We start from the raw sequence: 26,284 nt of genomic DNA on the forward strand, positions 1-26,284 counted from the left end.
TAAAATTATATAAGTAGAAAGAACATATGCGATGGTTATTTATGTGTCTGCTGCTGGATTCCTCATAAAAATCCAAATGCAATTTTCTATGCAAGCTTGCAAATTCGCTGGGAATCGAATTAATGTCGCTACAATATTAGTTATTATCATTACATATTACCAACTTATTTATGAGTGTCATCAATTTTAGCCTTAATGCCCTGCCAGCTGGGATGACGATGACTCTACCCAAAGTTCTCCTCCAAAGGCAGTGGCTCCATTCACTTTTCGTTTTCGGTTTCGGTTTGGGTTTCTAGCCATATTTGCCTTTGTGTTTACTATTGCACTGGTAATTTCATTTGGGTACATAGCCCGCAATTAAATATGTTAATTCTGTTGGTTTTTAATGGAAGCCTTCAGCCGTCCGAGGGCGAAGCGATGGGAAACAGTTTTGTAGGTTCGGTTATTACAGACCTTATAGTATTATAGTAGTATAGCTCCCATTGTAAGCTAGATATACCCATCTCGCATATTGAGTTAACAAAGGGATGAACACTGGCTTGATTACAACCGATCTGATCTCATTGGCTTAAAAGCAAACCGGAAACCGGAATCATTATTATGTTTATTCAAATGATAATAGAACGCTTCCTTAAAACAGAAATGTAAACAAATTGGAATTACTTCATTTTGGAATGCAAAACAATAGAGATTTTAATTGAGAATAGTAATCGTTTATTCGGGAACATTTAAATGCTAATAAAATTATTTCTTACTGATAGATATTTCACATTACATTTTTATATGCCATTTTCATTTAAATAAATGTTTTCAACCACAAATATAACCATTAAATGATATAAATAGATGGCTATTACCAAGAATTTATATGAGCATCGCTACTGACTATTTTCTCAATAAATGGGTAACGAGGAAATCCCATTCAAATTGATATATCCATACATCTGTTCTTTCAAGTGACCATCACTTATCCTATTAAAACCCAGAAACGCACTTCACAGATTTCCATTTGCCACTTCTTTGTGGTTCGGCAACTCGTTTTCCACTCAATTGATAAGTCACCCATCGAATGCTGTCGATCTGTCGACGGATCGGTAGCTTACAGCTCCAAGTATAATCGAATAATGCGATTATGAATATTTAGAGGCCCCAGAACGAGTATGCTAATGGCAAATACTGAAACAAACTTGCAGAAACCAAAACTGTCTGTTTTTTTGTATATTTAATTTTAGTTCTTTTTGTTTGATAGCTTGGATCGTGTGCTAGAGAAGGGTGCATTGAACCCTTCGACTTGTGGGAGAGTTCTCCAAAGTGTGTTTATCTTTCGGGTTAGTACAGACAACTAGGGGCTAACGAAAATTCCCAGGCAATCTGCCATATCCGCCGAGCCACTATGCAAATATATGCCAAACTGAAGCATAGAAATAGAATCGCCGAACCGGTTCTACGTTTAAATAGGCGATGATGTGGGATATGGGATATGGATATCAGTATGGGTATATGGGTATGGGCCACACAATACCCAAGGAATTTGAATAGGCCTCTGAGCAACTTTATCGATACCATAGTTCTCGAGCAAAGCAGGAAGATGCCTTAGTTTTCCCACTTCTAGTGCCGAACCTTGGAGCAGAACTCACGATTTTGGCCCGCACCCGGGGCCATTCATCAGTTTGACACATCGGCTGCTTCTGCTTTTGCTTTTTGCTTTTTGCTTTTGCTTTTGGCCAAAACCCACTGCTGGCCAACTGACAAAACATTGATATAAATGTTGATTGTCGGCCCATTGTTGCCCGCCGCCGGCCGCGGTGATTAAATGCTGATAATTTGTTTGACTTTCGGCGATTGGCACAGTGGTTTTAGCTTTAAAACTATTCAAAATAAGGGGAATTTGTTCTTATTGAAAGTAATAAAAGGAAAAAAGGCAAGCTGTACATAAATATAAATTCCAACAAAAACTATTATAAGAACAATATACCAAATAGATATACGTACTTACAATTACTTGGCAAAGTAAAGAATATTTGGTTAGACCTCCGAAAATAATTATCAATGAACGCGTATTGACTTTTAGTTGACACGCCCAGATTGATAACCCAAAATTTGTGTAATGTTTGGTCAAATCAAACAGTGTGTGCCCTTCTCAACACCGCTGACCATCCAGCAAGATGTCAATGGATTGCTTAATCCACCCGGGGGGACTTAACACCTCCCAACCCACTGTGCAAACCCACTGTGCCAGGCGGAGGAGAAGCGGTTCCTCGTCCAAAGTAAGCCGCGCATGCGCACAGATTAGCATAGGCAAACAAAAGAACCGCCGGCGAGCATAGCCGAACCGAATGTGGGTTATTATGAAATCGCAGCCGAAGCGATGCTCGATGGCTTCTAATTGGTCCCCGTCCCCAGCTCTCATCTCATCTCATCTCATCTCATCTCATCTCATTCGGATTTGGAATCGGAATCGGAATCGATCGATTTTTGGGGGGTATAAATGTGCGTGGTGCGGCGATCGATGGAATTAGTTTGGTCAGCTGTTTGGAACCGATAGTAACTAACCACACATAAGCCACTCGAGATGAAGCCCTTTGCCTGCATCCTGGTAATCCTCGCCGCCGTCCTGTCCGTTGGTCAGGCTTCCCTTGGCGGTCTGCTCGGAGGAGGCGGTGGAGGTGGCGGTGGCGGCATTGGCGGCATTGGACAGCTGCTGCAGAGCAAGCTCGGCGGTCTTGGCGGCGGACTCGGAGGAGGCAGCGGCGGTGGTGGTGGTGGCTGGTCCTCCGGTGGCGCTCAGTCCGGTGGCTGGTCCTCCGGTGGTGGCGGCGGCGGCTACTCCGGTGGCGGCGGCTACTCCGGCGGCGGTGGATACTCGGCCCCGGCTCCCAGGCCCGTGGAGAAGGTGGTCATCGTGAAGGTCATCAACGAGGGCTACTCCGGCGGCCAGTCGGGTGGCTACTCCGGCGGCTACTCCAACGGCGGTGGCTACGGCGGCGGCGGCTGGTCCTCCGGTGGTGCTCAATCCGGTGGCTGGTCCTCCGGTGGCGGCTGGAACAAGGGCTGGTAAACGTTGGACCTAAAGAAGGATCAACCACCACAAATAGTTCAAACTGCCAACCAAAATGCCAAGCAGAAGTTGCAGCTTCAGCAAGATTAGGTTTTAACAATATATTTTTTTTTATATTTCTTAGCGGTATTTGTTTGTTAGAATTTATGCAATATAAATGAAAAGAATTTCCATTTTTAATCACGGCTTGTTTAAGTTTTGTGACTTTGGGAGGGGGTAACTGGTTTTCCGGTTTTCTGTTTTCAGTTTTTGGTTTTTGGTTTCCTGCTCTGACCCAATGGCCAGCGGTTGAGGTCATCACCTGCCAATCGAAGGCAAGTTAATGGGTTAGGTACTTAGTCGCGATTCGTTATTCTCCACCGATGGCTATTCCATCACTTGCGCAACCCACAAAGTGCACTTTATTGTTTTCCACAGCCATCGATCGATCAGACAGACTGTCAGTCGATGGCACAAAAGAGCCAAATTTGATTTAAGTTTTATGCCGCCCATGAATTAAAATGCGGCCAGCGGTGCAAACGTGCAAAAGCCGAAAGGTTCGAGTGGTTCGATCGGTTCGGTTCTAGAATTGGCCGATCCGTGGTGTATAATTAGCATTTTGGCACAAGATAGGCTGGTTTTAATTTTTGGAAAATATTCACTCTACCCTTTGTTCTACGGGATTAGTTGTGTGAATAAATTTGTTTCTTTTTATGGAGGCAACATTTTTAGTGGCAAGTTTATAGCCTAATAAATAAGTTTCGTTAGGAACTTTTTCTATGCTTATAATTCCTAATTAAGCCATTGATTGAAGAAATGATTTATGGCATTTTAAAGCTATGCTTTTTAATGGGCAATTAATTCTTAACGAATCGAGGATAAATCTGATGATTACCACTCGTCTTAGCAAATAATTGATAAGGGTATCTACAGTTTGGCTTCCTTGCGTGCTTCTATTTATTTCGGTGACGAAATTGTAAAAAATCTTCAGCCTTTTCAATGATCTGCATCTTTGGAGCTATGAAAATTCAGCACACACATTCGAGCAGGCAGCTCATTGAAGGTGAGACACCTTCTTGCGAGACCCGTCAATCTTGCGTGATGGGTTCTGTGTCAACTCATAAGTTGCACCCGAACAATTGAACTCTACTCCGTTGATTGATCGATTGATTTGCCGGCGACCCGATTTGCCAGACAGCACGAGTTATGTGCAACCGCAGCACGGTAGCAAAAGACAAACACGCAGCTGCCTCAGTTGCCTCAGTTGCACACCTCCACCTCCACCTTTATCTGCACTTGCACCTGCAATCTGCAATCCCAATACCAAAATCCAAAATCCAAAATCCAATATCCAATATCCATCTGTATCGCCATCGCCATTCTGAATAATGGGCCGGCATAAAGAACCGATCGCCAGTTCGATCCCTCGCTCCTCGAGCTGCATATTTTGCCATCGAACCGCCGGCAGGCGAACTCAATTAAGTACTTTGCGGTTGCCGCATTAAAATGGAGAGCCAATAGATCGATGATCATGATGCGGTATCAGTTGGCTTGGCCTACACTGGCCCACAAAAAAAAAAAAGAATATACAAATTGGCGAAGTGTAAAACAGCTACTCAAAATATGACAGAATAGAAAAGCATATATTATATTTTTATGATCATATTTAACTTCGTTTTAGGCTATAAAACTTTTCAATAATTGAAAACTATTTATTTGAAATAATTTGCATACTTACAGCTGTTTAGTTTTTTCCCATAAATAATAAGCTTACAGAACTTTGAATTACTGCCTGTTGTTCCCCGTTCTGTGCGGTAAATCCATATTTCCTGAAAGGGCTGGCTGCACTGTAGTACAGTGTACTCCCTATAACCGAAATCAGGTGCTCCAAGTTGAGACATTTTTGCTGGGCGCCGAACAGCAGAGCCATAATACGTGGTGGGCCCACAAAGCGTACGAAATCGAAAGTCGGAGTCGGCATAATGAGGCCCAAGTGCCGAGTTAACTTGACTTTAGTTGAGTTGAGCTGCACTGAGTTGAGCTGGGAGCACCACCCGAGCCACTCCGACCCACTCCGAGCCACTCCGAGCCACCGCAAAACACCCCGAAGGCGGCGGGCAAGCAACCACCGGCCATTGTGAGCTGGTCGCCGGCACTTTTGGCAATTACATCTGATTATACGAGGCAGCGGCTGTGGCGAAGCGCCGACTGTCTCAGTGGCTCACTGTCTCGGCGGTGGCTCAGAATCTTTGCTGGTGGTTGATGGGTGGGTATAAAAGCCCGAGAGTGGCTGCAGTGGGGCATTAGTTAGTGCACGGCAGCTGCGGAGTGCGAAGATGCAAGCCACGATGACAACAACGCGACGACTCGGCCTTCTCGGCCTGCTGGTGGTTCTGGGTGGTTGCCTACTTGCCCAGGCCAAACCGCATGGTTGGAGCAGCGGCGGCGGTGGTAATGGTGGTTGGTCCTCTGGCGGTGGCGGTGGCAGCAAGGTCATCATCAGTGCCTGGCCTTCTGGCGGCGGGGGAGGTGGTTGGTCCTCCGGTGGCGGATCCTCAGGATGGAAGAGCGGCGGCGGCGGAGGAGGAGGTTGGCCATCGGGCGGCGGTGGTGGTGGCTGGAAGAGCGGCGGCGGAGGAGGATGGTCATCCGGTGGATCCTCCGGCTGGCCCAGTTCCGGCGGCTCCGGTTGGAAGTCCGGCGGCAGCTCGGGACTTTCCAGTGCCCTTTCCAGTCTCTCTGGCTGGAAGTCGCAGGCCTTGAGTAGCTTGTCCAGCGGTTGGAAGAGCGGCGGCGGAGGAGGCGGTGGCTGGTCATCGGGAGGCGGCGGCGGCGGCTGGAAGAGCGGCGGCGGAGGAGGATGGTCCTCCGGAGGATCCTCCGGCTGGCCAAGCAAAATCAGCAGCGACTGGTCCTCCGGCGGCGGTGGAAGTGGCGGTTGGTCATCCGGCGGCGGCGGCGGCGGCTGGAGCTGGTAACGAACTGGATTCCTGGACACGAGACGACACCCATCTGAGGCTAAACGGCGACGAGGCGACACCAGATTTCACTGATCAACTTGTATATAACATTTCTCTGCCCTACACTTAAACAACCTTTTTTTTTGTCTATCTAAATACGTGAATAAATCTTTCGAGAAAGTAATTTTGACAACAGTTTTTTGCAATGCGGGAAAGTGATTTGTTTTCGTAAATATACAGTTTTTTATTTTTATTACAAGTTAATTCAGAATAATATTCTTAATAATAATCTCATCAAAAGACATTAGTAGCATATGTTCAAAATTTGGAATATTTTCGGGTTGCAAAAAAAAACACTATGTTTATATTGGCTTGGCAAGAAAGTAATGTCGTTTTTTTAGTAATCGTTTTTAATCTAATTTATTTACGACTAATCGAGCACCAGGGTCACACTTTTTAGTATCTTTTTAAAGCTTATTGTCTTAGGTACTATCGACGAAAATTTGGTAATTATTCGATAACATATGTGGAAGCTATAGCAAATTAAACATGGAGGACCAAAGTGAGCATTTTCGGCATATTTTGCTTTTTTACTTCTGAAAAGGAAAAAAAGCGGTCGAAGCTCGCGAAAAATTGTGCGAAGTGTATGGTAAAGATGCCATGAGTGATCGCCAATGTCAGCGCTGGTTTACCAAATTCAGGCTTGGAGATTTTGGAGTTAAAGACGCCCCACGTTCTGGTCGACCATCGGCCGTTTTTGACGAACAAATTCAGGCTTTGCTGGATGAAAACCGGCGTTATTCAACGCGAGAGATGTCAGAGAAGCTCAGTGTGTCGCATACAACGGTTGAAAACCATTTGAAGAAACTTGGCTACGTAAGCAAGCTCGATGTTTGGGTTCCGCATAACTTAAAGGAAATTCACCTAACTAAGCGTATCAACATCTGCTATTCTCTGCTGCAACGGATTAAAAACGATCCTTTTTTGAAGCGGATCATTACTGGCGACGAAAAGTGGGTTGTTTACAATAATGTCCAACGTAAAAGATCATGGAGCTAGAAAGGTGAGCCAGCCCAAGCCACATCAAAGGCCGATATCCATCAGAGGAAAGTTATGCTGTCTGTTTGGTGGAATTGGAAGGGTGTAGTGCACTTTGAGCTGCTGGGACGGAATGAAACCATCAATTCAGATGTGTACTGTCGCCAGCTATTCAATTTGGTGGAAAAAATTAAAGAAAAGGAGCCGGCACTAGCTAATCGCAAGGGTATAGTCTTTCACCATGTCAACGCTAGGCCCCACACATCTTTGGTCACTCGGCAAAAATTAAGGGAGCTGAATTGGGAAGTGCTACCACATCCACCTTATAGTCCGGACTGAGCATCTTCAGATTACCATTTGTTTCGCTCTCTTCAAAACTCTTTGAATGTTAAAAACTTTGATTCAGATGAGGCTGTCGAAAACCATTTGTCTCGATTCTTTGCTGGAAAAGACCAAAAGTTCTTCGAGCGCGGAAATATGCAGCTGCCCGGAAGTGGTCGAACAAAACGGCCAATACATAATTGATTAATTATAAGTCCTGATATAAATAAATCATCTTTGAAAATATTGAAAAAAACGACATGACTTTCTTGCCAACCCAATTGTAGTTTTTCGCTTGTAATAAACCCAAATAGTGACTTACAGCGGAACCAAACACTGTTTTGAGCAACTTATGACCAGAGTTAACGAGCCCAATCACTCTTTGGACGATTAAAAAGAAATTGATTTTTGGCATACTTTTTTGCGAAAAATGGCAAAATTTCAAAAATTTTAGGTGTGAATGCCATCGGACATAGAGTTTTATTACGAATTCATTAGTGTATGACAATATATATTCAGATTAGTACTTGCCGAGATAGAGACAAAAAACAATTTTTTTTTTTAAATGATTTTATGCAATTTTTTCCATATTTTAAATGACTTTTATGTGTTGTTTGGGCAAGAAACGACTTACAGCCGAACAAACTTTAGTTTTGAGAGCAAAGAAGCCCAACAATATATTCGATTGAATCTTGCAACGAATATGCTCAAAAAACTTAATACAGATTTAAAGATTTCTTTATAATCGAAGAAGAGCAAGTAATTTACAAAATGCATAAAATAGTTTTATTAGTACAAAAAATAGTAACAGCAGAAATAGAAGGGGCATTGGACTGAAAAAAGGGAAGATCCAGGGGTTGTCTCTATCTCTATGCCATGGAACACAAGTGGTGTGGGGGTACAAGCCGTGGGATTAGCTGCTCTTGGTGGTGCTCGTGGTGATTACCAACCACCGCCGTGGTGCTTGCCACCTCCGCCGCCACCACCGCCATAAAGGCCACCACCGCCTCCTCCGCCGCCGCCTCCGTGCTTGTTGCCTCCATTTCCGCTCTGCCAGGAAACGGAACTGCCGCGGTTTCCGGCCAAGGACTTGCTACCACCTCCATGGCCTCCATGGCCTCCTTGGCCACCGCCGTAGCCTCCTTGTCCACCTCCGTGACCACCTGGAATAAATAATAAAAAATATTACAAATATATCTATAAATAATCAGCTCATTTTAATTTAATCAGTACTACAAGACCAATACATTTTTTATTTTGTGTCTGCTCTTGTATTGTGAAATATATATATATTATAAAATAAATAAAATATATTTATAATAAAATATATAAAAAATATATATAATATATATATATAATAAAATATATAAAATATATATTTAAAATAAAATATATATATAATAAAATATATATAATTACCCTGACCACCGCCTCCGTATCCTCCTTGTCCACCTCCTCCGTGACCGCCTCCTCCGTTCTTTTGCCAGCCTCCTTGGCCACTGCCTCCATGTCCACCTAAGCAAGATTTAAAATTATAAAATACATCATATATTTTCATATGTGCCATATTTAGAGCTTCACACTGACTATATTATTTAAAGCCACAGATACAATAAAAAAAATGGACAGGACTTATAAAAAATGACTTTAATTTTCCATATTGAAATTATTGTTTAACCAATTATTTCTGGTTTCTTTTGTGAGGGTAAATCCAAAATTATTTTAATATATTTCAATTGAATATGCCAAAATAAATGTACTTACCCTGGCTACCGCCACCGTAGCCTCCTTGCCCGCCGCCTCCATTCTTCTGCCAGCCTCCCTGACCGCCACCACCACCACCAGAGCCGCCGTAACCACCGCCACCGCCGCCGCCACCACCGCCGTAGCCACCACCTCCTCCGCCGCCCAGCAAGCCGGCGGAGGCAAAGGCGATCAGCAGACCGCACACGAAAACGAGGACCACTGCGTGACGCATCCTTGTGTCTCACTCAAAAAAAAAAGAACAAACAACAAAAAAATTCGATCGAAACGATTAGAAGCGATGTGCAATCACTGTCGGAGGCTCAGAACCACTGATGAACCAGCACAGAACTGTGGCATGTTTTTATAGCTCCGAAAGGCGGAAACTTCCGATGAGTCAGCAGCCTGCAGTCCCTCCAACTCCATATCCAAACGATCCAAACGATCCAATCGATCCAAGCGATCCGAGCTCCCAAAGGAAGGTTGAGAACTGCACTTCACGTCGGCACAATGCGACTTCGCAAGCAACTTGTCTGGCTCCACACAGAACAAAAAAAAAAAAAACAAAAATAAAAACAAAGCGTCTCAAGTACGCCGGCGCACTCGGCGGATACGCAATGTGCGCTGGCTGGGAACATCGCGCATACGCCACCGCACCACTTGCAAACTGCTGAGCCATGGCTGCATCATTAATTGCCAGCACACATAGCACATAGCACATAGCAGACAGTACACAGTACACAGTACATTCGGCCACGAAACGCCTTGCAATTTGTCTTACAAGTTTACTGTATCCATGCGAAATTCTAAGCGCTTTTTTCTACCTGCCGGCCGTGCAATTTGTTGTTGAATTTTTCTTAATTACTATTTTGAAGAATTTTGAAGCCTTGCCGCTTGGCGTAGTTAAGTGAAGTGTCGGCATTTATGGTGCACATTTGGTGGCGCTGGGGAGTGTGGGAATTATTTTATATTGAAAAAATAAATTCTGATTCCGATAGGAATCTTTTTTAATTAAGAAACATTTCAAGCAACTTGAATATAAATCCATTGGTATTTCCTGGTGCTTCTAGCCCTTCTAATTAAATAATTAAAATACTTTTACTATTTTAATAATAGTTTAGCCCAGTAAGTTGAGCATATTTTCCCAGGCCGCAGAGCATTTAATGGGTTGGCATAAACAAACAATTTTCCAATAATTTCAATTCGTATTTATGTTCATTTTCGGCTTCGCTTCTCGCTATTGCCAAGCAATATTTGCGGCAATTAATCTTCATTTATACAGCAGCCGCAGTCGAATCTATCTAACTAAATGTACGAGACACGACTCCGCAGACACTGGTTCAATGTCAATTGGCGTGCAAACATGGCTGGGTGCATGCTCAAGTGCATTACTTACCATAAATTTCATCAGGCGCTCCGATGTGTGCGATTCGTATGTCTATGAATATGGAGATATATGGTTGCTTCTCTTGGCTGCCAACGCGTGCTGCAGATGGTTCAACCCAGAGCCAAGTCCACAAGAGCCCAAGAAAATCTGTATGGTACAGTGGTATTTAAAGGTGGAGATGGGTGAACAGCTTAAAATATTTATATTAAGTATTTAAATTTAATGCAACAAATATATGTTACTTGTATGAAATGAATAGTTGCATGCATTAAAAAATATTTGATAAAATAATTGAAGCTGTTAAAATATTTTTATCTTTACTTTTATAATTAAACTTGAGAAAAAAATTACTATTAAAACAAACAGTAAGGTCAATCCTCTTTAAGCATTTATTTACGCTATAAAAAGTGATATAGAAGTAAACGTGCTTATTCCACAGATTTATGGCAAAAATACATATATTCATCACTTCAATGTGGTTCCAAATTTAAAACCACAGTGCCTGCAACTGGAGATGACTACGATGATCGCCGCTGAACTCAAATCGCATCGCCACCTTGGCCACCGCGATGCTGTTCCACAATCATTTGCAAAATGCATAAAATATTAATAATTGCTCAGCTAGCGATACTCGCTTCTCAAGTTTAGAATGTTAATTGCTAAAGATCCATAATCCAGAGATGCATCATAAAAATGCTAAATCGCAGCATCGTTCAGTTTATGCATTCGATTTGATTGTTTATTTAATTAATTGTTACACAAAAAAATGGGGAACCTAATGGCTATGTTACAAAATCGTGTAGTGTAGTGTGAACCAGGTGCAGAGAGAGGGGATTTGGGATTGGGGGTTTCGGGTTTCGGGTTTTGGGTGTCCCAAGGATTCCCAAGGGGATTCATCACTCATCACCATCAACTTTACCACCAGCCACTGGATCCCGAACTGGACCATCCGGAGTTGCCACCCCATCCGGAGTTGCCACTGCTCCATCCAGAGTTGCCTACCCAGCCAGAGTTGCCACCCCATCCGGAGTTGCTGCTCCATCCGGAGTGGCCGCCTCCCCAGCCGCCGCCACCTCCGCCGCCGACCCTGATGACCTTGATGACCTGCGGCCGCTGGACACTCCAACCGCTATTCCATCCCGAGCTGCTGCCGCCCCAGGGATTGGATCCCCAGCCGGAAGATCTCACGATTCCTGCGGAAACGCAGGCCACCAATGCGCAAAGTACAATGAACACCTTCATCCTGTGCTGTTGATTTCTCTGACTGTTTAGCTTGGAGTCCTGACTGTTGGTTAATCCCGGTTTGAAGCTGTGCGTCTCGGAGTGTGACACTCGAATGCTGTAACCACTGGATGGCCACTCGCTATTTATGGCAAAAAAACACGGCAAAAAACGAGGAAAAAAAGTGGAAAAAAATACAGAAAATACTGCGTGGCCCAGACTCTGGTTGCTCTGGTCGAGAATCCACAAAATAAATCTCTCGCCCCAACCGGCGGCGGGTGGCTGGGCCAGGTCGGGTAATTGCAGTTTATTAAACCACTTTGAGCGTCCGATTCTTGACCAGGGTCAACCGCTTTACAAGCCGCAGCAGAAGCAGAAGCAGAAGCCACTACTTTGTGGCCATCAAGTCAGCCAAGCATGTGGCCAAGTTGCAAAATTCGTACATAACTCACACGCTTGATGGATCATTTCCTCGCCTCGCTGCTGGCGGAAACTGCAGCAGGGGTGCACTGCGAGAAACTGTTTGATTGGCTAACTAAACTTGGAATTTAATTTAATTTAATTTAATTTAATTTAATTTAATTTAATTTAATTTAATTTAATTTTCCAGCACATTGTTCGGTACTCATTTAAACCTATGTTACATTTTTATGAATTAGGGAATAAATCATAAATACAAATTATTGTTTAACACCTTTGAAATAAAATACTAATTACTGCATTAAATTATTTATAAATGATCATAAAACATATAAATAAGAAACATTGAATGGAACATCTCTTACCTTTTAGTTAGCATTTAAGAAGCCTTCTTTTATTTCCCATTCTGAGCTGCTTAAGGCGTTTTGTTCAATTATTTTTTTCTAGTGTACTGTACTGTCAGTGTAATTTGATTTAAGTCAAGAAGCTGGCGTCGAGTGAGTCATTTGTCAAACCGGCGGCTTAAGCCGCATCCGAAAACACTTGCAGATGGTTATGGCGATGGAGATGGAGATGCAGATGCAGTTGCAGATTCCAGGTGAAGGGGCCTAAAAACTGCGAAAACAAATTAAAAACAAAAACATAAACAGAAACAGAAAACCAAAAACCAAAAACCAAAAACCGAGTGGCACAGTGGGGAGATCCGCTGGAAAGGTAACTGGATACCGGCAATGGCATTTCCTGATCGTGACAGTCAGCCGAAGGACATGAGAAAGCCCTGACAAGACCAACTCGCTGCTTAAAGCCACATAAATATGCATATATATAGCCCAACTGTAAAGCTGGTCTATAAACTAGTTTGTGGAGCACCGGCACTTAGTATTAAAAAGCGATTAAACGCATTGCAAAGTCAACTTTCCAGCCATAAAGATGCCAATCTGGGACGTTTAGGCGACTAAAGAGCGCCTAGAAAATCCGTATCATCGATCCGAGATGAAATCATCGCTCCCCTGACAACATTCACCATTCAGCAACCCAGGCAGATGACCTTAGTCGGCTGTGAAACGCATCTGTAACAGAACCAGGTGACCAGATGACATCCAATTATAGCGGCGGTTTCCGCCAAGCACCGATCCCACTGTACTTGGGCGCCAATCGGATAATAGTCAACAAAATAGTTAAAAAAAATAACAGCCAACTCCAGTCGACAGTCAACAATCATGAGCTTGTGGCAATGTCGACACCGTGGCCTCTTTTCCACAGGTTATTTATCTCTCTGTTTTCCTCGACGGGGTATTATGTTCAACCCAGAAATTTGTCATTTTAAAGTCGGCTGTCCTGGCTCATCATCCGGCATTGGGTGTCAATCAAAGGGTACTGTGCATTTCCCAATATTCACCATTTAAATCGTTATTACATTTGCACAAATTAATTACAATATGAAATATTTAGCTATTCAACTTGCATGAATAAAATAATAATAATAATGTATTTATTTATTTGAAGAACAATTTATTAAAAATAATGTGCAATGCACTTCTCTATCCTATCACAATCCTTCGATATCACATGTAAGGGGTATTCCGCATTCGAGAGCCTCCCCCTTTCGGCGTTCGCTTGTCGCATGAGAAAACTAGACACAAATTTAATTGAATTGTCAACGCTCAGAAGGCAAATGGCGAATTGCATATCGACCGCAATCACCCAATCGGGCTGAAAGCACAAAGATAAATAATTAATCTAAGATTTAGGAGAGAGATTGCTGAGAATTACGGAAGGATTGAGCCGAGGCCAGGCACTTTGAGCCAGGATTTCGCCGTGGTCGTTTCCTCAGTGGTGCTGGTCGTCGAGGAGTCGGGGCACTTGCCGCAGTTCTCCAACTTGCTGGAACGCTCGGCGGAGCCCTGTAAGCCGTACGGCGACGATCCGCCGACCTCCAGGAAGTACTTGCCCTTGACATTGCTGGGAACGGCATAGCCCATGGGCACCTCGCCGCCGGAACAGTGTTTCTCGCGCAGCTTGGCCAGCGAACTGCAGCGCGTGGCGGGGAAGTTGTCCTCGTTGCCGGGAAACACCGTCTCCGCGAAGTACTCCCAGGCTCGGGCATGGGCGCAGGTCACCGAGAAGCAGCCCGTGGGCAGGGGACCCTCGCCATCCGGATAGAAGTCGACATCGCCCAGCGGATCCCGCTTGCCCAGCACTCCCGAATTGCTGTGGATGACGTCGATGAAGCGGGCATCGCCGCGCATCAGTCCCGAGAGGACTTCGCCCTCGTTGAAGCACGGCTTGGCCGGATCCAGGGCGGTGATCCTGGGCAGCACCTTGCCGGTCAGGTTCTGCAGACTCCGACCGGCGGCACCCACTATGTGGGCACCCAGGCTGTGCCCGATCAGGTGGATATTGTCCACGGGGACCACGTGGAGCACCTTCTCCAGTGCCTGGGCAATGCTCTCGCCAATCGCCTGCGTGTTGAACGCCGACCAGGTGTACAGCGTGTCCACAAATCGGGCTGCGTCCACCGCCTGCAATTACGAGATTCGAAATTATTGCACAGCTCGAGTTGGTTACATTTTCTAGTGGGTAATGATAAAAACATTATTACACTTTACGCTTCTTATACTTTTTTATGGCATATTTTCTTTGTTATTAATATTTAATATTTTCAAATTCATCAAAAATTTAGTTTGTACACAGACTGATTCAATTTCATTCAATTAATGACTCAGTAACTGAATTCATATTTATATATTTAATTTACAAATGTAAAAGTGCAATAACGCTAAGCTTGTTATCTTTCTTTGTAAATTATTCTCTAATCCATTTATAAATATATAATTTTTAATCACTTTCCCAATCTAATTCCAATCATATTTAAATATTATTACATTTACAGAATACGGAAATCATTCAGATTAAGTTCAGGGTCAGAAGGTCGAACCTGTTAGCGAACAAAACGAATCTATTTAAACGCTTATCAGTGGAATACGTAAAATCAATAAATATTTATATTCCAAGCTTCCCAGGTAATATTTTTTAAAGGCATTTTGAAAGCCTTTAATAAATTTAAATTAATTTTAAGTGATTAAGTACTTACCACAAAGTTGACATCGCCGCGGCAACTGTAGGCCTTTGAGAAGACATCGATGGTATCCGATCCGTTGACGGTGGTCGTCCATCCGGTGGCCAGGATGATCACCTTCTTCTTGGGATCGAACAGCGGACTCTTCCACATCTCCTCCGGACTCGTGAGCGGAAAGTTGACCTTTTGGCAGGCCGTCTGCAGCTGGAAGTTCATCAGCTTTATGTCCGGCGTGTATTTCGACTTGACTTTGTTGGACGAAATCGCCTGCGAACCTGCTCAGTATAAAGTTTTTATTTTAAGCTGAATTCGTTATTTCGTATATGGTAATGTAGATACTACATTTTCTGATTTTCTTATACCGAACTCCACTTTGCTCCCCAGTCAATACTCACATATGAAATTCAGGGAAGAAGAGACAAACTCAAAGGGATATCCCGCCAAGAGCTGTTTGCTGCCATCGAGGAGAGCTTCCGGCGTGGGCAGCAACTTGGGATCCACGATGCTGCTGCCAATGCTCCCGATGGAGTTGAGAACATCCGGCAGTGTGAACTCGAGCGAGCTCGAGGGAGCCAAGAACTGGAGGAGGAGGAGGAGGAGGAGGAGAAGGGGCCGCAGAGGAGGAAGCATCTTGGAGGCGATTTGTACCATCCTGGACGAGAATTCGCCGAGAACTGAGTGCCGGAAGCCAAGTGGCAATAGTATTTATAGCCAACTGAGAGGCGGGGCCCGAGCAAGCGGCATATCGCCTTATAAATATATATATACACATATATAATTCCACTCAACTGTGACCATATCGATGTGTGTTCCGTTCCGATCAGATAAGGTGCACTTGTCACCTAATTAGTTTCCATTTCGATTCGTCGCCTTCGCCTTCGCCTTTGTCGCATCTCGCCGGGAAATCGAAAGCGGGCTCAGAATCAGAACTCTCTGAAATGCAGTTGCATTTCCCGAGCTCATCTGCATCTATTTGAATTCTAATCGAAAACCGAGTCAAACCGCTGGGCATTCATTCGTATTGCATGGCAAGATAATGGATCGGGCGTACACCCTTTAACAGGCATTATCAGCCACAAAATTTGACCGCTAATTCATCCGTTCTTACGCACCGAAAATAGATTCCACTTTAATCTCGGCAAACAAACTGGGAGGTCTTGGAATTCCCCAATTTTCTGATCCCTCCAATCGCCGCCGCGTGTCGTCTAAAACCGATAATGTCGCACTGGTCGGAACAATAGTCGAAAATCATCAGACGACTGCAGAACTCGTGCCGCAGGTATTGTGGAATATACACTTGAAATATATTTTAATGCTGGATTCTGCAGCATATTAGAAATTGTCTTACCAACTAAGTTACCTTAAATAAAGCAACATTTTATTTTTAAATTTCAACAAACGTATTTGTGTAACTTTTTTTCCCAAACTTCAGTAATTTAAATAAATTTTTTTTTTTTAATATATAGTTTCTTTAAATTGAATTTGGTAATAGATTTTTGTACCCTGTGATAAGTAACTTCTCACGTAGTTAACATCAAATGCTGCTGTCGGTTACGACAACAGGGTCATATTAATGCGGCTCCATTGCCCACCACTCATTTCCCGCTTTGTATGCCCCGATCGCTGGGCCCCATCTTGAATCCATTGTCATTCAGGCAACGTGCCCCGGTCACTTTTTGTGGATCCAAAACAAAAAGACGACGTCACAATAGAATTAACTCGGACTGACATCAGCGTTCGTTGATTCCCCACACAAATCACGGGCCACTCGAATTCTTCGGAAGAGTGGGAGGGATGGGGTGGGAAGAGGGGCTCGGCTGCGACTTGTCCTTGAAGATATCGGGTTGAGCCCTTTGATATCTGAGCTGCCTGAGAATAAAGATATATCTGACAGAGCAGAAGTATTGTGAGTTATCTCGCGTAAGATCTTATCTAGCATCGCTTCCGAATGAAAATAACTTGTTGCATATATAGTTGCTGTATAAGGTAGGCAAATACAAACCGAAAATATATATTATTTTAAATAATTTACGTTCTTATTTTGTAGGCAATAAATATTTTGATTAGTTAAATAAAACTTAGGTAAAAGGGTTCAGTAAGGTGCAGCGAAAAACAAAGTTATTTTTATCTTAAAGATAAATTCTTAAGTAATCATATCAATTATTCACAAGCTCCGCATTGAGTGGCGGAGGAAGTGAAGGTCTGCGGACTGGCATTTTGGCCAAAGGGCTCCTTTCCATTGGCGCCCACGTAGAAGAGTCCCAGTGCCGTGGGCTTGGCAGCATAGCCCATCACGGTCCTCGTGTCCTGGCAGTAGTTCCCCAGCAGCAGATCCGAGTAGTGATGGCATCGCTTGGCCAGAAAGTCGTTCGCATTCGAGGGATACACCGTCTCCGTCCAGTAGTCCACGGCCCTCTGATGCGAACAGCCAATGGAGTTCAGTCCCTCGCAGCCCTCCTTGAAGGGAATCCTTCCCTGGACAAAGAAGTCCGCATCGCCGGCCCGCTTCGGGGAGCCCAGGATGCCGGGATTCGTGTGGATAATGTCCACGAATCGAGCGTCTCCACTCCGCAGTCCCTCCAGATCGTTGCCGTCATAGAAACAGGGATTGGCCGGATCCAAGCCGGTGATTCTCTTGAGGATCAATCCCCCAGACATCTGCCGATAGTTCCTGCCGGCGGATCCTGCGATCTGGGCACCCAAGCTGTGACCCACCAAATGGAACTGGTTGGTCACATAGCTCGCATTCAATCGGATGAGTGCCTTGGCCAAGTATTCGCCTATAACCTCGGTGTTCAGAGCTGACCAGGTGTACAGGGTGTCCACAAAGTCAGCAGCATCGAGTATCTAAAGAATAATATAACAAATTTTTAAAATAAATGTTGTATAATACAAAGGTTATGTGATTCTCTCTTTCACTTTTGCAACAATCGTAAATCTTTAGATATATTTCCTTTCTTTATATATATTTTTTTCTCAAATACTTATGTATATAATATTTATATGACATTCCCTGATTCAAACTCACCACAACATTGGTGTCATTGCGACAGGCATAGGCCTTCGCCACGGGACCGCTGTTCGAATCGTTGATGCTCGTTGTCCAGCCGGTAATAAAGAGGACCGTCGGTCGATCCTGGTAGAAGAATGGATTGTCCCACAGCTGCTCAGCGTGCGCTAGAGGAATGCTGGCATTCTGGCACTCGTGTTCGGTGCGAAGGAGGAAGTTCATCCGGGAAACGTCGGGAACTATTTTGGACCTCACTATCCCAAGATCGACAATAGTGCTGCATATATAGTTCAGGGTGGAGAAGGCTATATCCAGAGGAAGGCCGATCCACAGTTGGCGCAACTGATCCTGCAGGCGATCCAGGATTAGTTCCTGGTACGAAACTGGCAACTGGCGCAAGTTGAGTTCCTCAGATTCCGCAGTTCTTGTGAGTTCCCATTCATTAAAACTCTTACAAAAGCTGGTGTTTCTGCTCCTTAGGAAGTCCAGGAGAACCTCCTCTTCGACATCGGAATTATTTGCACTTTTGTTTTCCCAACTAATTAAGATTTCCGAGCTAATACTACTTAACACATCTGAAAGTTGTTCTAAAGATTGAGAACTAAGATTCCCCATTTCAATTTGCGTTTCACTGGGTATTTTTATTTGTACATCCAAGTTTTCTACATTTTGCGAACCGGATTGGTTTAGGTTTTCACTCTGAGAAGCGGAATCTTTCAAAAAGTCTGCTCCAATGGGCTCTGTTATTTCAGCTAGCACCGCCAGCAAAACAATTAGAACTGAAAAAGTCATGGTTATCCGAGAAGCACTGGAAAAAACCCCAGTCATGACTCTCTTTTTATACGTTGGCCCAGTGGTGTGTGGTACCTTTCATTTCAGCTATTTTTATGTGACACTTACGACCCTTTTAGATATCGACACGACTTCTCCATATCGGCCACGATACACGTGCATGAACCTCACGAAACTTTACCGTGGTCTTGCAAAATCCGAAAATCCAGGTAGCGATCGCATAATTTCCAAGCGAATATTTTGCGTTAGGAAACGCTTGCTCCGGCTGCCAAAAAGTGAGCCACCTAATAACCGCCTTGCCTCGCTCCCAATTACCTCCCATCCTCTACTCAACGCCCCCGCCATCAGTGGCAAAGTAGTAGAAATAGCTGAAAAAAAGCAGCCAGCAGCAAAATGAAACACAAAACAAGCGCTGCTATTACATTGGCAATTTGTGTGCCACACCGGTGGTGTTGCTGCTTCTGTTGTTGTTGTTATTATTGTTGTTGTTATTGTTTCTGTTGATTTTGTTGATTTTGTTGATGCCGGCACGCAATCCACCAGCAGCAACATCGCCGATCGCCGGCAACGGTGGCAATCAGAAGCGCCAAAGAGCGCAAGTGCGAGTGCCTCTAGTTGGCCATCCAAAAAATGAATGCAGCCGAATTAATCACACTAAGCGAATTCAAAAAATACTAACTGGAATGAAGAACTAACTGGTGGAACAGCCAAGAAAAAATGATTATAAGATATCAAAAATAAAAAACAAAATACAGAACTTAGTTGCATTTCAATCTGAGAAACTTATATTGCTTAAACTTTTAAGTTCAATATATCAGATATCAGCAAACATAAATGCAATACGCGCCCAAACAATTCATTATTGTTATATAAATTGCATGATAATATATATTTTTAATTTATTTTGTATTATTCAATACGGCTTAGAGCAGCAAAACTTCGTTGCTTGGCTCCTTGCTCTTAGTTTTCGGCAACTTATTCGCACATTTCGAGTTGTATTATTGATAGCAGGCACAATCGACAAATGTTGCTGTTTTGTTTCGCTTTTCCACCTTTTGCAATCTTCCAGAAACTCGTGCTCCATATATTGTATGTGTGTGGTATACCTGGGGTATATAGCAAACGATATCTGGTTGGGAATATATGGGTGAGTGTGTCAGACGCACGGAGCAGTGGGTTTTTGGTAAATGATGGCGATCGAGCGCGGACTTCTCGCTCTGCTGGCTGGTTGTACTTTTAATTGCAGTCAAGAGTCTCATTAAATCGAAATCAATTCAGATTGCTCTATATCCATTAGGCGGTATTCCTTCAAGCGGCTTAGTGAGTGGCCAAGATATACCATAGGTTTATGTAATGTTGTAAAGGTATTTTATATAATTAATTAAGAACTTAATATAAGCACTATATATGCTACATATATTATATTATATATTTGTAGTTTGTACAGAAATTGGCAAGGAGTTAATTGCACTTTTTGGCCGCTTTGCACAATGACCATATCTCACTGCATTGTTCGGAGTTGAGGAATGGATACCTCCACTATATAGATATATATATGATATGTGAATGGCTCTTCATATTTGCCATTCTACTTCCACTGTTTGCTGTGGATAAACCCAATTAGTTGGCCTGCGCCAAATGTGGCGAGCTTCCGCCTCGAGTGCGAATATTGCGGAGTGGAGGGTTAAGGCCCACAGGGATGAGGCCGGTGACGCAATCGAATAGCCAAATATCGAGAATCGGCCTAGTGAAAATAACAGAGAAGACGAAAATTATTACGTATACGCACCGTTGCAACAGGCAAGAGGCAAGAGGCTTTTCAATGGCCCCGCCACTTAGACGACGACGTAATGCGGAGTAAGTGCAGCAAATTATCAGCTCCAGCCGAATGAGCCGCCAGCAGGCAGCAGGCAGCAGGCAGATGTCCGTTGCAACATTTTATTTTGTTTTTCGGTTCGGTTTTTCGTCTTTTTCTATTTCTCCTTGGCTTTTTCGCCAAACAAAAGACGGTGGAAAATGCAGGAAAATGCGGCATGTATTTGCAGTTGAATATGAGCGCCCGAAGCATATAAAACCAAATGGAGTTGCTAGCAGTAAATTAGTTAACTCGAGACATTTCGCCGCGTCGGTTAAAGGCTCAACCAAATCGTTTTTGCTATTTTTTTGTTTGTGGCTTTCGCATTGAAACAGAAGCAGAATGTTCACCTACCGCCTGAAGTTGATGATCCTGCTGGGACAACTGCTGCTGGGAGTCCAGAGCTATCCGCTGGGCGAGGATCTCGCCGCCAATGTGGTTCACTCGGCGGGATTGCTGGGTCACTATGCTGGTGGCTTGACCGGTGGCGAAGCCGTTTCCAAGCTGGACTTCAGTCCGCCCGACCACGAATTTGGTGGATCCTCATCGGTGGATGAGGATCACCTGGGCTCGCTGGGGGATCACCTCAGCGAGGATCACTTCCCGGCGGACTACGGCAGCAGCGATCACGGCGAGGAGTACGCCGAAGCGAGTGAGTTGCACTCGCACTACGAGGAGCACAAGGCGGTGCCGGGCATCGATCACGGCAAGGGCGCCTTTAGCTACAGCACACTGTACGAGTTCAAGGATCGCGACGAGCACGAGCAGCAGCACCTCCAGCACCAGGCACTCGAGCAGCAGGTGGAGCACCAGTTGGCGGCGGAGCACGACCACCATTTGGAGCACCAGTTGGACCACCAGTTGGATCATCAGCTGGACCACCACTCGCTGGAGGAGCATCTCTACTAAGACTGTGATAGTCGCCACCAAAAAACCTAGCAAAGTGCTCAAAGATTATTAATACTCACTCCTATGCCTAAAACTGTTTTTTTTTTAATCGATCATCGAAATAAAAATAAGTTACGACGAATTTAAAAAACACCAAACACGAGTAAAATATTATAAAAAACATTTCTCCTCCAATAAAACTGTCATTTATATTTTCTAAAGCTAAAAGTATTATGTTTTTGGGTATAAAAACAGTTTATTCAATGTCAAAAATAAAAAATGAAAACAATAAAACATGCAAAAAAAAAAAAAACCTTAGACAATAAACCAGGCCAGTTGTAAACATAATCATTTATGACAGTTTTAAAATCGACGAATCCATCCATTTAGCGGCCCTGGGAGTGGACCACCTGATGTTGGGGCAATTTGAGCTGCGAAAAGTCCACATTGTCGCTGACCACAAGATGGGGTTCGTGGATCACAGGGGTCGATGGTATCGATGCGTGGGGCAGGTGCGAAGACGTCGAGGTGTCCACGTAGAAATGCGGCCAGGGATTTCCCAGCGGCGAGGAGGAGTGAACATTGGGCACCAGCAGCAAGTGAGGTTGCTCCGTATCCGAAGCCAGTTGAAGAACACCCGAACTGATGTGTATAGCCGGTCCATAGCCTATGAATAGTACAAACACATCTTAGTGACTCTCTTCAAACAACATTACTCATACGCACCGTGGCTGGAGGGGTGATCTTGCTCCACCGCATGACCACCGACCAAAGCCACAACAACCACCGACAGAATAAACAATTGGACAGCAAGCACTTGCATTTTGTTCAGCGAACTCTTCGGGGGCTCCCGGCGTTTATATTCCCCCGCAAACGGAAGTTCTTGGTCTTGGCTGAACGCCCATCGGTGACAATTTTGGATGACTGCACACCGAATCGGACACTAATCGCATGACACCCGCTAGATAAGCATCGTGGAATCTATACACAACTTACAGTCGACCTGAAAGGGGATACAAATAAGGCTAATTGACTACAACTACTTTAATACCCTCTGCAATTGTATACAAATGCATAGCCGAACAAGGTGTCTTGAATATTTTACTAGCTTTTACACGGTAAAAATGGTACTTACCTTACCGGGTTTGGAGGCACTGCATCCTAAAAGCAGGAAGAGATTGGCATCACCTGCAACAACAGTCCATACCAAGTCAGGTGACGATGCACTGCATTCTAGAGTGCAGTCCAGTAGGAGGAACCACTTCACAAACACACTTTCAAAAATCGGAAACAGTTCCTCTGAGAAACTGCCGGTCATCCCGGAGAACTGAGAAATTGACCCAAAAGCTACTGGTATCCCACTAAGAATCAACCAGAACCAGTTGGGAATTATAAGTGCAACGAAACGTTAAAAATTTTTAATAATTATTGTCGATGACGTGGCAATGTTAATGTAATTAACATTAAGTTAACATTAAAAATGAATATAATGTTAACTTAATGTTATCTAACATTTTCAGGTATTAAATTTGCAATTTTCAAATTGCAGTTGATTGTTAAAAATCGCATATTGCATGTTACGTTTTAACACTAACATTATTCGTATTAAAATCCTTAATCCTTAATTCAATAAAAAAAAAATAAAATGTCAGTCTACCCCTTACCAAAAATGTAAAATTGGCTGATCGTCATTTTCCGCCCTAAAAAATCAGTATTTTGACCATAAAATAAGAATATGAAATGCTTTACCTCGTTTAACTCGTAATAATATTTTTGATCAATTGGCATTCAATCAAAAAAAATTTAGTTTTCCAAAATTTTGATTAAGAACGATTGCCCTGATCCAGATTATCAAAATTTTGCCCATTGTTACGGATGTCCGATAGTCGAGGCATTCGGCCTTATCATTTCCTTTATTTGTTTTAGTTTTAGAATTATAAACCAAGAAAAGAACCCTAATGGTTATGTTTTGTACACAGGTTAGCCTCGGTCTCAGGGTCTGCTATTCGATCTCTTTAGATCCGGAATCGGAACATGAATAGCCACCGATTCGCTGGGAGTTAGCAACTGGGTGCTAATTTCGCTTAGAATCAATAACACAATGAACCCTCTCGGTGGAGAGCCATGAAAAAAACCCCGAAAAAAAAAAATTATACATCAGCAGACAGACAAAGTCGTCTCAGATTCTGGCGATTACATAACGCTATAAAGACATAAAGACCTGGTTTCGGGTATATTGATTGATTTTATGTACACATCGATCGAACAAAATAAAATACAATAATTCGCTTTAGAACTAGAAAAAAAATAGTTGAGTACGGTTAGGTTAGGATGGATTTTTGGACTTTCAACAGAGACAGCAGCTCGGATCGAAGATTCCAGGGATTAGCAGCCCACCAGCTTCTCGAAGATGCCGCCGCGCTTCCAGCCGCCGTTGAATCCGCCGGAGAATCCGCCGCCATTGGAGCCGCCATTGTAGCCACCGTTGTAACCGGTGTTGTAGCCACCATTGTAACCACCGTTGTAACCGGTGTTGTAGCCACCATTGTAACCACCGCTGGAAGCGGCGGATGCCGACGAGGAGGCGCTGGAGTAGCTGGACTCCACGGCTGGGGGTCCGTAAACGGGAGCGGGCACATGGTCCTCATCCACAATCAGCTTGATGGTCTTCACCACCTGCTGGCTCTGCGGCTGCGCAGGAACGTAGGAAACAGGAGCGGGTGCGGGTGCGGGTGCGTAGCTGATGGGCGCCGGGGCCACTGGGGCGGCATAGCGCACCACTGGCGCAGGAGCGGGAGCGGAGTAGCTCACAGCTGGAGCAGCCTGGACACGCACCACTGGAGCGGGAGCAGGAGCAGAGTAGGTCACTGCGGGAGCGGGAGCGGAATAGGTAACAGCGGGAGCGGGAGCGGAGTAGGTAACCGCGGGAGCGGGAGCGGAATAGGTAACAGCGGGAGCGGGAGCGGAGTAGGTAACCGCGGGAGCAGGAGCGGAGTAGGTAACAGCTGGAGCTGGAGCAGGAGCGGAGTAGGTAACCGCGGGAGCAGCCTGGACACGCACCACCGGAGCAGGAGCGGAGTAGGTCACTGCGGGAGCGGGAGCAGAGTAAGTCACAGCGGGAGCAGGAGCGGAGTAGGTAACCGCGGGAGCAGGTGCGGAGTAGGTGACCGCGGGAGCAGGAGCGGAATAGGAGCTGGCACTCGAACTGGAAGAGGCACTCGCGGAACTCGAGGAGTAACCTCCGTAGTTGGAGCCACCGTAGCCAGAGGAGCGACCGTAATCGTAGGAGGGCTGCTCCACCACCTTGATGACCTTGATGACCTGCTCGCCACCGCCATAGCCACCGCCATATCCACCGCCATAGCCACCACCGTAGCCACCGCCGTACGAGGAGGCGGAGGAGGAGGAGGATGAGGAGCTGCCGTAGCCGGAGCTGTACACCGGTCGGCTGGGCTGGCTGTAGTATCCCTGGTTGTAGCCACCGGAGTATCCGCCGCTGCCGTAGCCGCCGCCATAGCCACTGGCACCGTAGCCACCACCACCACCACCGCCGGAGGAGCCTCCCAAGCCACCGCCGATGGCCTTCAGCAGGGCCAGCTTGGCGCCCAGGAGCGCATCCGAGGGCACGGGGGCTGCCATGGCCAAAAGGGCCAGCGAAACGCAAACGTAGAGCTTCATGGCTAAACTGATTTGGAACTGATGGAACTGATGCTGCTGGCAACCTGAACGCAACTCAACTGATGTCCCAATTCGAGATGGGGCACTAATTTATACCCACCCGTCCACTCATCCACTCATCCACTCGGCTAGTGAGTTAACCCACAGAGATGTGTGTGCGTTTGTGTGGTTCTAATCTATGCTCCAACGGGTACAACGGCTCCAACGAGATGAGATGAGACTCCCGCCCGAAAATCGGTGTTTGCTTAATTCATAAATGGTTACTTATGGGCCAAAAGAGACGACGACCAATCTGGGCGGGGCACTGAGCCACCGGCTGTCTGTCTGTCACCTCAACTACTTAACCATCAAGTGAGATATTTTCTCGCATCTCCCGGTTAAAAAAAAAAAATACAAAAATAAAATAGTTAAATAAATCCGCCGGCACAAGAGCGTTACGGATTCGCAAGAAGCTCAGGTAATTCCCCACAAAACACTAAAATCTGCACTGGGGGAAATGTTTGCACCCGCAAGGTGTATTCATTCCATATAGATTTTATGGGAATGATATATATTGTTCACTTGTGACATATTGGCTTAAGAATTTCAGCAAACGATTGGGAAATTCAACTGGTCGAATCAATGTGAGTTGCATATTTATTGACTCATTATAAATATAAATTGTCCCAATTTGAATGAGAGACTGTTTATAGGCGTTGTAACAAAGGAAAAAACATTAATTGGTCTCCCTTTAATTTATTATATTATTTTACAATATATAAAAATAAGTAAATGGGAAAATAAAGAATTATTGAAAGAAAGTAAAAATTATTAAATTGATAATTAATAAAAATCAGTAAATGGGAAAATAAAGTA

General features: G+C 44.5%; 9 protein-coding genes across 9 annotated transcripts; 3 read left to right on the plus strand and 6 right to left on the minus strand.

Annotated features, from left to right (window-relative positions):
* The first annotated feature begins 2,535 nt into the window (after nt 1–2,535).
* On the plus strand, nt 2,536–3,239 carry LOC108097915 (glycine-rich protein 23). Its single transcript, XM_017200451.1, has one exon. It carries the CDS (start codon nt 2,573–2,575, stop codon nt 3,056–3,058), a length of 486 nt encoding a protein of 161 aa, XP_017055940.1. The 5' UTR covers nt 2,536–2,572; the 3' UTR covers nt 3,059–3,239.
* Nucleotides 3,240–5,361: 2,122 nt separating this feature from the next.
* LOC122320906 (loricrin) lies at nt 5,362–6,181 on the plus strand. Its single transcript, XM_043209548.1, has one exon. The coding sequence runs from the start codon at nt 5,374–5,376 to the stop codon at nt 6,013–6,015; it is 642 nt and encodes a 213-aa protein (XP_043065483.1). The 5' UTR covers nt 5,362–5,373; the 3' UTR covers nt 6,016–6,181.
* Nucleotides 6,182–8,119: 1,938 nt separating this feature from the next.
* Nucleotides 8,120–9,419, minus strand: LOC108097904 (glycine-rich protein DOT1). Its single transcript, XM_017200441.2, has 3 exons — nt 9,121–9,419; nt 8,776–8,871; nt 8,120–8,519 (listed from the first exon to the last, which is right to left on the minus strand). Exons 1-3 carry the CDS (start codon nt 9,332–9,334, stop codon nt 8,299–8,301), a joined length of 531 nt encoding a protein of 176 aa, XP_017055930.1. The 5' UTR covers nt 9,335–9,419; the 3' UTR covers nt 8,120–8,298.
* A 1,779-nt stretch (nt 9,420–11,198) lies between these two features.
* Nucleotides 11,199–11,810, minus strand: LOC108097905 (keratin, type II cytoskeletal 68 kDa, component IB). Its single transcript, XM_017200442.1, has one exon. It carries the CDS (start codon nt 11,726–11,728, stop codon nt 11,402–11,404), a length of 327 nt encoding a protein of 108 aa, XP_017055931.1. The 5' UTR covers nt 11,729–11,810; the 3' UTR covers nt 11,199–11,401.
* Nucleotides 11,811–13,618: 1,808 nt separating this feature from the next.
* LOC108098143 (vitellogenin-3) lies at nt 13,619–15,869 on the minus strand. Its single transcript, XM_017200869.1, has 4 exons — nt 15,602–15,869; nt 15,222–15,481; nt 13,901–14,649; nt 13,619–13,840 (listed from the first exon to the last, which is right to left on the minus strand). Exons 1-4 carry the CDS (start codon nt 15,855–15,857, stop codon nt 13,828–13,830), a joined length of 1,278 nt encoding a protein of 425 aa, XP_017056358.1. The 5' UTR covers nt 15,858–15,869; the 3' UTR covers nt 13,619–13,827.
* A 1,311-nt stretch (nt 15,870–17,180) lies between these two features.
* LOC108097897 (phospholipase A1) lies at nt 17,181–19,008 on the minus strand. The gene is made up of 2 exons (XM_017200435.2): nt 18,235–19,008; nt 17,181–18,053 (listed from the first exon to the last, which is right to left on the minus strand). The coding sequence occupies exons 1-2, from the start codon at nt 19,006–19,008 to the stop codon at nt 17,367–17,369; spliced, it is 1,461 nt and encodes a 486-aa protein (XP_017055924.1). The 3' UTR covers nt 17,181–17,366.
* Nucleotides 19,009–21,205: 2,197 nt separating this feature from the next.
* Nucleotides 21,206–21,772, plus strand: LOC108097872. The gene has a single exon (XM_017200408.1). The coding sequence runs from the start codon at nt 21,206–21,208 to the stop codon at nt 21,770–21,772; it is 567 nt and encodes a 188-aa protein (XP_017055897.1).
* A 365-nt stretch (nt 21,773–22,137) lies between these two features.
* On the minus strand, nt 22,138–23,069 carry LOC108097873. The gene is given in 4 exon segments (XM_017200409.1): nt 22,138–22,418; nt 22,478–22,603; nt 22,606–22,732; nt 22,887–23,069. Coding segments are annotated over 4 exon segments (717 nt in total).
* Nucleotides 23,070–23,976: 907 nt separating this feature from the next.
* LOC108097965 (glycine, alanine and asparagine-rich protein) lies at nt 23,977–25,488 on the minus strand. Its single transcript, XM_017200579.2, has one exon. The coding sequence runs from the start codon at nt 25,427–25,429 to the stop codon at nt 24,137–24,139; it is 1,293 nt and encodes a 430-aa protein (XP_017056068.1). The 5' UTR covers nt 25,430–25,488; the 3' UTR covers nt 23,977–24,136.
* Nucleotides 25,489–26,284: the final 796 nt, after the last annotated feature.

Source organism: Drosophila ficusphila, unplaced genomic scaffold (genome assembly GCF_018152265.1).
Source record: "Drosophila ficusphila isolate 14025-0441.05 unplaced genomic scaffold, ASM1815226v1 contig_197, whole genome shotgun sequence".
NCBI classification, from domain to species: Eukaryota; Metazoa; Arthropoda; class Insecta; order Diptera; family Drosophilidae; genus Drosophila; species Drosophila ficusphila.